The following is an 11,094-nucleotide window of genomic DNA, read 5'->3' as shown; positions in this document are numbered from 1 at the left end:
ATTAGTGTTTCCCCCGGATGATGATAAAAAACGTACACAGTTGCTATAGCAACCGATGCTACTTCCGGCTGTAGCTAAGCGATTTGAATGTTAAACGCGGCGACAGACGGAGTAAACAAGCTTTTTTTTGTGTTATTCTAGTGACCTGTTTAACTTTACAAGGTAAATTTAACAATAGTTAGTTAATACCGTGCGGAATATCGGGTTATTTTGTTGCCTAACAATTGCAATAAACAGAGGATGCCGACTAATCCGCGCAAATGTTCGTTATTGTTTTCGAAACAGGTAGCTCCAAAATTAAGATGTCGGCCATCAGCAGCCTTATTCCTGCTCGATTCCTAACAATCATCGCCCACCTTGTTATTGTTATCACCATCTTCTGGACGAGGGTAAGATCATTTACACTATATTTATTGGTAAAACATCTATTTATTTTCAATCAGAAAAATTCTTTGATGAAAATAGAATTTTAGGATAAAGATATACACAAGGCCCTTGCTTGTTATATTCAAGCTTCTTTTTGTCATGATTCATTTTATCAATCAACTATTTGATTGACTCCAAATCTTATTTTTGCAGGAATTTAATGTAAAGGCGTGCTTGCCTTTGGAGTTCACGCAAGAGCAATACGACAATGAGGATTTAAAGTAAGTACAAATAGAATGCATGCACACGGACACACTAATATGCATTTTGTATGTGTTCCAGGTTGGTGGTGGCCCTGTCAGTCACACTTGTGTTATTTGCCATTGAGTTAGCTGGCTTCTTCTCGGGAGTGTCCATGTTCAACGGCAGCCAAGGCCTTCTGTGTATCCTTCACCTACTCTGAGATGTGTATGACCACATAATCTATGGAGAAAAAGTAATTCCATGACTCTTGTCCCAGCCACAGGAGCCCATGCCTGTGGCTCAGTGGCCCTTCTTTTCTTTCTATTTGAGCAGTTGGACTGTGCAGTCTACTGGTGGATTGTTGCCTTCTGCAGGTTAGTTTGCTGTAGTTTAAAAAAAAAAGTTGATTTTGTTTTTCCCTGACATCCACATCACCTAGCTTTGACAGTCCACTGCAGCGCATCCGTTTCCTTGTCTTATTTTGTTTTTGAGAAGTGGGAGTGCTGGACATATTGGGTTATTTTTGTACCCTGCAGGTTGGTGCACATGGACTGATTTATGCAAATTTATATTTCGGGGTTAGAGGGTGGAGTAGTCTGAGACTATAAATTAGAAAATAATGTTTATGACCAGATGTCATTCTCTGTGTTTTCTTCTAGTGTGCTGCCTGCCCTCATGGAGATTCTTCTATTTATCGCTGTTTTTGGACTTGCAAAGAAGCCATTATGATGTAGAAAATGTTGAAAAGGAATTTGTCGTGCAGTATTCAATTTATCATGCTAGTGGTTAGCAAAGTCTGCCTCACAGTTGAGAGGTTCTGGTTCAGAATCTCTTCTCGGGATGTGGATTTTGCTATTTGCAGACTTGCCTGGTCCCTTTTTCCTTTATTGTTGCTTTTAACACTATTATATCCTACCGTATGTATGTTTTATTTTTTATATTTATTAAATTTTCATTGAATATTCTATTATTGATGTTATTTTTTTCTGTCCATGAATTATTATCTCTTTCATAAATACAATTATTTGACTAGTTACAATTTATTTCTTATTTATTTTGTTATTTTATTTTAATAGCTCGACAGACCAGTTCCGGGTGAAGATTCCTTCGCTTCCTGGGTCGTAACTCTTACCAATTCGGCTAGTTCGGCAAAGTTAAATTGGACCTTTAAAAAGTAAATAAATAAATAACTACAGGTACGAGCAATTAACTTGGAACGATGGGTATGTATTGCACTTAATAACAATTTATTTATGGGGATTTAGCGTGTATACAGACGTCCAACCCCATTACTCCGCTCAAGTAGCTAGCTTGTCTTGCTAACTATTTAGCTAACTAGCACTGATTCATAACAAATTTAGCGCTAAGTGTTTAAGCTATTGTGGTAATAAGCTTTATTCTAAAACATTGCTTTTGCGTTACTACTGGTAATACGCTTACGTGTTTTTGACGTTTTTTTTTTTACGTTAGCATTAGTTTAGCATCTGCAAGGCTTCCGTCCGAACACTGACGTGTCACTAGAAGGGGGTTCAATCTCACAAACTTTAAACTGTAAAACTAACCTATACAATATTTACGTTCATGAAAATAAATCAGAATCAGCTTACATATTTTTCCTTAAGTACACTGCGTTTTAAATTATTTTCCCCTGTCTCAAATTCGAGGTAAATTAGTTGCATTGACTATTTATGAATGTGACATGCTTCATAATTTGCAAGCCTGTGTATTCATTGCATTATACAGAGACATAATGTTGATTTTTTTTTTTTTGCCTTAATATCCTTAATAAAGCTAATCAGAATATAAATCAACTGGTGTCATGAATGGAGAATTGTTTTTGTCTCGGCAGCAGTGAACACGGGCACGTCTCTGGTGCTGTCCAGCCTTCTTTCCGTGTTGGTATTCGCCGGCATGCAGATGTTCAGTAAGCAGCTGGCATCCTGCGAGTGGCTCACTATCCTGGGGGGCTTCCTGGGCTCCGTCCTCTTTATCTGCTCCCTCACTGTATCCTCCATGAGCACAAGACTGATCACTTGACTTTTTGTATTTTTTATCACAACCGGTTAACCCTAACTCCTTCTTCAGGCATTTAGTAATCTGGAAAATCTGTTTTTTGGGAAAGGATTCCAAGCCAAGATCTTCCCTGAAAGTAAGTTTCTGCAGAATGGGAGTAAGATGGAGTATTTGGAATATTGTATATAAATTTTCCCTATTAATTGTTCACATTTTTAGTTCTGCTGTGCCTGTGCCTGTCGCTGTTTGCATCCGGTCTGGTTCATCGCGTGTGTGTCACCACATGGTCAGTCACTTTCTTCACTCCATCCTTTTTTTTTTCCCTCCACTAAATCTATCAACATTCTCTCCTCGCAGCTTGATCTTCTCCCTCTTCGCCCTGTATTACATCAACAAAATATCCGCTGCCCTCTACCAGGCGGCCACGCCCATGGCGGTGCCGGTCAAGGCGCCCACCAAGGCCAAAAGGAAGAACTGAGGAACAGAAACGAGACATCCCTCTTTTGACCGAAACTGATTGGCCACATTCCATGAAAGAGATTACTGTTAGTACAACACATTTTGTAATTAAAAAAAAAAAAAAAACATTCATTTTGTCTGGTCTCATTCAAACTGGGGGGTATTGTTCAGTGAATTAAAACCCAAATAAAAAATAGAATAATTAATTGCAAATTTCTCTGGCTGTGATAGTCTGCACCTTCCAGCAACTTTTTTTTACTCCCACTGAAAATGAAAATATTTAATGTGTTTTTGTTGTTAACCTCAACTTGTGACCCACGTATTGTACACTTTTGTGTATTTAATTTTATTTTTTTTAAATCACAGTAAAGCACCTTGGGACTTTTGCACTTGAGAAATCATAGCAAGGCCCCCACCCTTGCTATGAATCCACCATGACTAATTCTGAGTTCCAATAAAACCTCAAATAGGAACTTCCCATAAGATAAATGCATAATAATACCGCAAGGGTAACGAATTATAAATCTGCGCTACAAACTTATTTGTACATTGCAAGAATCCGTTTTTATGTCTCATTGGAACATCAGAACATGGCGTGCTGCCATTGGCTACCGCATCGTGGTAGAATGTTTGAAGGCTGACTTACAATTCACCCTTTCATTTAGTCAGTGGAAACTTGTGATTTGTTAGCATCTTATATTCGATGCAAGTGTGACTTCAGTTGGAAAAACTCAACTTTGTGGTTGTGATAGTCGAAAAAAAAAAGCATTTGGGGAGTCATATTCAAAAGGGTGTGTAGAGACATGAGCACATTATTTTTTTTAACTCCCCTCCCACCTTTTTTTTTTCTTCATCTCCTCCCATGTCCTTCTCCCGGGCGTTGCCCGGAGGACTATATATACTCGAATAAACTCGTGTTGAACTCCTCCTTTTCTCTCAAAGACATCTGGCTCACTCAGCCTCCTCGTAGCTACGGTAAGTGTTCATTCTGGAACTTTTTTTTTCTTTTTTTTTTGGGCGGATTGCGCTCATTTTACGCATGCATAGCAGAAGTGTTACTTCACGGAAAATAGGAAAATAAACTCGCTCATTATTAAAACGTCGAGTAGATGTCTTCGACTCATTTAAATGAATAGTTTTTGTCGTTTATTCTCAGTTTTACGCCAAATGTTTGCCATTGGGTGTGTTCCCATGCGTCATTCATTGGGTGGTCTGCGGTTTGGGCGCACGTAGTACATTTCTTCAAGTGACAAGTAGACACTGGCCTTCTGCTTCCTGTGCTTTTGTTTAAACTGATTGTATGCAACTCTATTTTAACGACTTTTGTCTCAGTGAAATCCAATAGGAATAAGGCGGATGTGGAGCAAAGGGTAGAGGCGATAAGGATGTCCGTGTGTTGCGGAACATTTGGTCTAATATTGAAAGAATTTGCTCCGAGTGCCAATAAAAGCAACGCCTGTATCCTCCCTTTTAGTCCACTCACTGTTTACTTTAGATAGGGATGATATTGTTAGCTTATTTTTACGTGAGCTTTTAAATAAACATAGATCATTCAATATAGTATCAAATTCAGAATGTCATAAATCTAGCAAACAAATTATCCTATTTGGCTATTTTGCCATTACCTGGCCACGCCTGATTATTTTCTGCTTTTTGTCCATTTGCAGCTTCCATCCACCTGCCTCTGCAGCCATGTCTGATTTGGAGAAATGCATGGAGAACCTCATTGTCATCTTCCACCGCTACGCCAAAGATGATGGTGATGGCAGGACTCTGAGCAAAAAAGAACTGAAGAAACTTCTGGAGACGGAGTTGCCCACCTTCCTCAAGGTGAGAACACTCAAGTTGTTGATCGTGTCGATTTCCATTATTTCCTAATCTAAAAGTCAACCAGCATTCTGAATCAGATCATTTCACTTATTCCTCATGACTGTCCCCCTTTTTTTGTTTTTCCAGACTCAAAAGAACCCCAAAACAGTGGATTGCATCTTGCAGGACCTGGACCACAACAAAGATGACAAGTTAGACTTTGAAGAGTTTCTCCCCTTGGTCGCAGGCCTCTCCTTGGCCTGTGAGAAGTGCTACGTGCTGCACCAGAAGAAGGGCAAACAGTAAACACAAAAGTATAAATGCATTTCTGACTGAATATTTCCATGTCTGTCTGATTATACACACCATGAAGGTCTGTTTTTGTATTTTTATTCTGCATGATTTGAACACATGGAAGCAGTTTAGCCCAAAGGCGTCCACCCTGTTTGTTCTGCCTCTGAAACGCTGTGATTGATAACCAGTTGAGAAATGGCAAGTGAACTATTTGGCACTACTTTCTAGTTTTCCATAAAATGTTTCCGCTGTGTACTAAATCACAAAGCTAACAAATTCTGTATATGTATGTGAGTCTTAATGAAACTTTCACGGCTGAAATAAAATGTTAATCTGCTAGCAGAATTGCTTCTTTTTTTAGCTAATGCTTGGATGGCTGGTTGTTGCTATGCAGAATTTGATGGGGGTCCAAAAAAATGTGGGCATCAAGCCAGATTAAAAAAAACAACACTTAAAAAAAGCTAAATCAACCACTTTTTATGGCATTTTAAAAGTTTGAACTTCTGACATGTTATTATTAACATTTATATTATATATATATATATATAATAATTATATAATATATTATATTTAACAGTGCTGGAAAAAAGATTTAGCATAATCCATTTTCATGGAGTCAAGCTTTGCGATTTACATACGATAGCCCAAAACAGCGCCATCTGGTGGGGCTATTTCCTGACTTACCCCTTTAATGCAAGTTCCTCACAGCTTGAATGTTGAGCAAGGCTTGAAAGGATGACACATCACTATCTGGCATTGCAAGTGGTTAAAATCACGCCCTTAGAACACAGCATAGTTGTATCTGAGGAATTCAAAACATGTGATATGTTGCCATGACAACGCTGCTTGAGTATACAGTATCTGCACTCATGTTAGTCCGCACTGGAATCCATCCATTTCAAACAGATTACATCACTTCAGAGTACCAAATTGCAACTAAAGAAAAGTTATTTATCAATATAACAGAATTATAGGATGGCATGGTAACAAAAAACCTTCCAAATTATGATTAATCCTAGCTAAATGTGCTAACATGCTAACAGTCTCATACGCTTTCATGTGACATGCAATTTAAAAAAAAAACAAAAAAAAACAAAACACAAGGTAGAGCTAAAACTAAACACTAGGGGGCAGCATCGATACAAACTAGGGATGGGCACATTATGTTTGTTTTCTTTCAGATGTTTTGACTCGTGTGCAAATCACACAGAGATGAGTCAGAACCAGTAACACCAGTCTGGGCAATGAACGGAGCTTGAGTCATAGTTTGTTTGCTCGAACGACTTTAAAAGTCATACAAGAGGACGATTCCAGTTGAGTTGCTGTACGTACCGTAAGTATCTATCTATCTATCTATCTATCTATCTATCTATCTATCTATCTATCTATCTATCTATCTATCTATCTATCTATCTATCTATCTATCTAGCTACCATGAGTATCTACCATGAGTATCTATCTATCTATCTATCTATCTATCTATCTATCTATCTATCTATCTATCTATCTATCTATCTATCTATCTATCTATCTATCTATGTCTGTCTGTTTTCTATCGTCCATCCGTTCGTCTGTCTGTCTGTCTGACCCAACCCTTAGCATTAACCCTTCAAGGATTTCTCATTGCAACATTTTCCATGATTTTTCTCTCTTCCTTTGCACCGATTTCCAGAAGCAGACTTTTTTCGTCGTCCCGAGTAGCCATGGGTGAACTGGAAAACGCTATCAAATGTTGCGTGGATGTCTTTGTGAAGAACTGCGGCGAGGGCAGCGACTGTTTGAACTTAGACGAGTTCAAAACAATGATGGGGAAAGAAATCACTGCCTCGAGTTATAAGGTCAGGACAGGAAGTCATAGTGGAAGTGACACTTGAAGTTGACCTCAATTTCTTTCACAGGGGAAATTTAACGTGAACGATCTGGACGAGGCCTTTTCCAAATTGGACAAGAATGACAACGGCGAAATCAGCATTCAGGAGTTTTCCAGATGCATTTCCATTCTGATTAAAGGTTACTACCGCAAAAACGTGAAAGCCAAAAGAGGTGGCAAGGGAGGACGGGGTCGGAAGCAGGGTGCCAAGGGAGATGACGATGGCGGTGAAGATGAGGATTAGCATATTTTCAATCTGTTTTGTTTCTCCTGTAGTCTCAATACAAGTTTGGCACCAAAAAAATAATAAAGACTGATTATTTGATTATCTTCAGTTGCATCCTGTCTGGTTATTCGTGACATATATTGACATGAAACCTTATTTGACTTTCTTTTATTGCTCACATAGTGATGGGAAAACGAAGCTTCGAATTTGCTTCATGAACCAGTTGTATTTTTTTTTTTTTTATGGCACTCTGTTTCAACACTGAGCACATACTGACTTACCATTTCTTAAAAACCTTTCTTTAAACCAACATCACCTTCTCACTATCACCTCAAGTATTTTTATTTATTTTTTTACCAAGTTACAGGTGTTTCATTTACCCAAGTCCATGCCATTTCTATGACTCACCCCAACATTAAACATTGATTGAGGAAGTTCAACAAATGTGATTCACCGAGCATGTTTATAGGTGTGGCAAGTATACAAATATTTATTTATTTATTTACTCGGCGGTACCTCCAACCTGTGAAACACCCTTTGCGTTTCGCTGTCCTCAAAAGCGGTTTCACTGACAAATTGGGCTCAGCACACAAAAACCGGAACGGTGAAACCAGTCTAGGTGGAGTCTGAACCGTTTTACTTTAATGGCATTTGTCTGCACGTGTCATTAAGTGAATTAGCAGTCCGATATAAGAAGATTCATCTCACTCGAGTCCATTTGGACATCTCTTGAGTGTCACACGGGGATCTCGTCTTGACTGCTGAATATTCTGTAAGTGGATTTTGCGCAATAACGTTTGGTGTGTGATGAAAATGAGAATATATTTGCAATTATGGGTAATATTGATGATTATTTCCTGAAATGTCTCGTTTCTTCAGCAATTAGAAATCTCTTCCCCAACAAAGTCACCATGGGCCGCCTGGATGAAGTTATTATAAAGTTAGCGGAACTCTTCAAGGAGTACAACACCGATGGCGACAAGTATTTGAGCCCAGCTGAGACAAAAGCCATGCTTGAGAAGGAAATCAATATCGACAACTTGCAGGTGAGCGACGCTGATGCGATCGCTGACGTGTGCCAGATTCCCTGCGTCTTAACGTGTTCTTGATTTGGTGTTTTGACAGGGGCTAATCACCTTGGACAATGTCAAGGAGAGTTTGAAGCAGCTGGACGAGAGCAAAGAGGTCGACCTTAGACTCTTTGACTTGGGAAAAGCTGTGACTGAACTGACGGTGATTTACAACCGCAAGAAAATGAGACAGTAAAGGATTAAAAAAAGAAATAAAGCCAAATTATTAGGGATGGTTCAAATAATTGCTGAAATGGACTTCAATAAAAAAAAAAATTGGGGTTTAATGCAAAGTTGCTGGTCTGCTACGTTGAATAAATAACAAAATAAATCATATGAAAAGCCTTTGAGGGTTCTGGCCTTTATTGATGTTCTCAAACTTTTTCTGACATGCACATTGAAAATAAATGCAACAAGTATCCTTGTTTTTTTGGGGCAAATAAAAAAAAATACTTTCAAGTTTCATGATGTCTTCGCATACTTTTCGTGTCATATTGGCTCTCAATTTTTGTCAATTCGACGATGCATTTTATAATTGCGTCACTGCGCTGGCTCATGTTAACCACATTGGACTGGATGCTACATGCTAAATGCTAAAAACAAGCTGAACGCACTTTAATTGCCACTCTTTGGAAAGCCAGAAGTTTGTGTTGCTTCTCCTGATCTTGTCAATACAACTATAACAAAAAATAAAACTCTATTTGACTGATTAAGATTTTTTTTGATCACATGATTAAAGGAACTCTCACGTTATGTCATCCATGTTATATAATATTTTCTATTCTCGTTCATCTTGTTTCCTATCATTGCATAATATATAATTAAACAGTGTTTTAACTGAACATTATTGGCCTCACATATTTTACGTTAGAAAAATCTCGCAGCACAAAAAGAACTGTGACAAAAACTTACAATTATAAAATGTGCGCTTGTTTAGTTGAACACTAAGCTAGGTTTTATTCTGTGAATGGAAACAGGTGCCTTTTTTTTGGGGGGGGGGGGGTATTGTGTCTAAATGAAGATGAAGAACCTCCAAAATTCTTAAAATAAATATAATTGTTTTTACTTAACAGCGAATACACCTTAAACACAATGAGAGAGAGAAACTCCCCCCACACACCTCAGACAGTCTCGAAAGGTTAATTGAAGCCGAAATTATCCGTGACTCAGTCTTTGGCTGACCTCCAGTTTAGGGTATACCTCGCCTTCCCTGCCGCCCCAAGACGACAAGGAGAGGCGCCAGCGCACCCCGTTCGGACCGGTTCAAAGAATTTTTAAATTGGGCTCAGACCGAAACAGTGAAACCAGTCTAGGTGGAGTGGGAAACGTTTGTTTTTAATAACGTTTGATTGAGTGCATGTGTTTGTGTGTTTATAAGAAGGAGAAAATAAGAACATCCATCTCATTTGAGCATCTCCAAAGAGTCACTCGAGATCTCACCTCGTCCACTGAAGCTACCGTAAGTACTCAAGGAAATTTCTAGATGCTCGTTAGGTTAAATTGAATCCATGTTCAAATCAATTATGTCTGTGATTTTATTTTTTTCAAAACAGGAAGAAGACTTTTGGTCAACCCGAGTCGCCATGGGTCGCCTGGATGAAATCATTGTAACGTTGTCAGATCTCTTTGAGGAATACAACACTGGAGACAACCAAAAGCAAAAACGATTGGGAAAAGAGGAGATTGCAGCCATGCTTGCGAGTGAAGTCAGCATCGACAAGTTTGAAGTGAGAGGATAAATTAGTGAACACATTCACGGTACTATGTTGCTTGACGTTTTCTTCATTTGGTTGTTTGACAGGGCAAAGTCTCCTTGGATGATATCAAACAGACCATGCAGCAGGTGGACAAGAATAAAGATAGCGAAATCAAAATTCTGGAATTCTGCAGAGCTGTGACAAACCTGGCCGTGTTATACCACCGCAGGAATACGCCCGGGGAAAATGTTTAAAACAACTAACAACTGTCAAATAGTCAGAAAAATAAATAAAGCACGAAAAATTTACACTTTTTTTTGTATGCTTCTTTTCATGGCAGGAATAAGAAAAAAATAATAAAATACTTTTTTTGAAAAGCCTTTTACGGTCCTGTCTCTTTATTGCAGATTCTGAAGGTTTTTTTTTTATGTCTCAAAAAATTTCAGACTTTGCATTCCAGTGCTAATTAACTAGCACTAGCTAAATGTCAATGCTAGCAATGCTAGCTGTATGCTAGCTCATTTGAATCAGGTGTGTTGCAGCAAGGAGACCCAGAAAACGTGCAGGACTCAGGCCCTCATGGATCAGAGGGCTTTGCAAATTAAAACCGTGAGCCTGTAAGTCTGCAGCTTTATATTATTTGAAAGAGATTTTTTTTTGCTGGGTATACAAATGAAATGCTGACATGAAAAACAATTAAAAAGCAAACGATTTCGATTTCCACTCATGCACAAATGAAAAACAATTCGGAGCCGATTCATTTAAATTTGTACTCAGATGAAAACAATTCTCACCAAGAAATTTTTACTATAGGGAATATGAATGGTTAGTCATGCAGGCATGTTGACAGGTCGTCATGGTTACGTTGTTTAATAGGACAAGTAAACACAATGTGGCGTGACTTGTTTTGACTGGTATCTGTAATGCGGAAAACTAGCTAAATCACCGTAGTGAGCAAGGGCCAAAAAGGCTTAAAAGGGAATGAAAAAAAGAAATGAAAATCAAATAAATTGAAATTTTGCATAGATCTTTTCAGTCATGTGTGCG

The 11,094-nt window shown here is 38.5% G+C and overlaps 3 protein-coding genes and 1 long non-coding RNA gene across 5 annotated transcripts; all 4 read left to right on the top strand.

Moving 5' to 3' along the window:
* The first annotated feature begins 16 nt into the window (after positions 1 to 16).
* On the top strand, positions 17 to 1,576 carry LOC125975450 (transmembrane protein 107). 2 transcript variants are annotated; one of them, XM_049731051.1, is made up of 6 exons: positions 17 to 162; positions 286 to 389; positions 580 to 647; positions 709 to 809; positions 1,049 to 1,145; positions 1,269 to 1,576. In XM_049731051.1, the coding sequence occupies exons 2-6, from the start codon at positions 303 to 305 to the stop codon at positions 1,336 to 1,338; spliced, it is 423 nt and encodes a 140-aa protein (XP_049587008.1). In that variant the 5' UTR covers positions 17 to 162; positions 286 to 302; the 3' UTR covers positions 1,339 to 1,576. The 2 variants fall into 2 exon arrangements, with proteins under 2 accessions (XP_049587008.1, XP_049587007.1); XM_049731050.1 differs by lacking the exon at positions 1,049 to 1,145 and adding an exon at positions 887 to 983.
* Positions 1,577 to 1,677: 101 nt separating this feature from the next.
* On the top strand, positions 1,678 to 3,297 carry krtcap2 (keratinocyte associated protein 2). The gene is made up of 5 exons (XM_049731052.1): positions 1,678 to 1,832; positions 2,459 to 2,613; positions 2,695 to 2,758; positions 2,842 to 2,908; positions 2,980 to 3,297. Exons 1-5 carry the CDS (start codon positions 1,829 to 1,831, stop codon positions 3,098 to 3,100), a joined length of 411 nt encoding a protein of 136 aa, XP_049587009.1. The 5' UTR covers positions 1,678 to 1,828; the 3' UTR covers positions 3,101 to 3,297.
* Positions 3,298 to 3,887: 590 nt separating this feature from the next.
* Positions 3,888 to 5,529, top strand: LOC125975454 (protein S100-A1). The gene is made up of 3 exons (XM_049731055.1): positions 3,888 to 4,056; positions 4,749 to 4,911; positions 5,038 to 5,529. The coding sequence occupies exons 2-3, from the start codon at positions 4,774 to 4,776 to the stop codon at positions 5,194 to 5,196; spliced, it is 297 nt and encodes a 98-aa protein (XP_049587012.1). The 5' UTR covers positions 3,888 to 4,056; positions 4,749 to 4,773; the 3' UTR covers positions 5,197 to 5,529.
* A 4,113-nt stretch (positions 5,530 to 9,642) lies between these two features.
* On the top strand, positions 9,643 to 10,355 carry LOC137840634 (uncharacterized). Its single transcript, XR_011087454.1, has 3 exons — positions 9,643 to 9,809; positions 9,904 to 10,077; positions 10,152 to 10,355. It is a non-coding gene; the product is annotated as an uncharacterized lncRNA (long non-coding RNA).
* Positions 10,356 to 11,094: the final 739 nt, after the last annotated feature.

Source organism: Syngnathus scovelli, chromosome 9 (genome assembly GCF_024217435.2).
Source record: "Syngnathus scovelli strain Florida chromosome 9, RoL_Ssco_1.2, whole genome shotgun sequence".
NCBI lineage: Eukaryota > Metazoa > Chordata > Actinopteri > Syngnathiformes > Syngnathidae > Syngnathus > Syngnathus scovelli.
The sequence above is the reverse complement of the archived record's forward strand: the minus strand, read 5'-3'. Positions and strand labels throughout refer to the sequence as shown.

Excerpts from the sequence above, each read along its gene's own strand:
- LOC125975450 (XM_049731051.1), top strand. The coding sequence starts at position 303 with ATGTCGGCCATCAGCAGCCTTATTCCTGCTCGATTCCTAACAATCATC. Across the intron at positions 390-579 it reads TCACCATCTTCTGGACGAGG|GAATTTAATGTAAAGGCGTG; the intron begins GTAAGATCATTT and ends TTATTTTTGCAG. Across the intron at positions 1,146-1,268 it reads GTTATTTTTGTACCCTGCAG|TGTGCTGCCTGCCCTCATGG; the intron begins GTTGGTGCACAT and ends GTTTTCTTCTAG.
- LOC125975454 (XM_049731055.1), top strand. The coding sequence starts at position 4,774 with ATGTCTGATTTGGAGAAATGCATGGAGAACCTCATTGTCATCTTCCAC. Across the intron at positions 4,912-5,037 it reads AGTTGCCCACCTTCCTCAAG|ACTCAAAAGAACCCCAAAAC; the intron begins GTGAGAACACTC and ends TTGTTTTTCCAG.
- krtcap2 (XM_049731052.1), top strand. Across the intron at positions 2,614-2,694 it reads TCTTTATCTGCTCCCTCACT|GCATTTAGTAATCTGGAAAA; the intron begins GTATCCTCCATG and ends CTCCTTCTTCAG. Across the intron at positions 2,909-2,979 it reads CGCGTGTGTGTCACCACATG|CTTGATCTTCTCCCTCTTCG; the intron begins GTCAGTCACTTT and ends CTCTCCTCGCAG.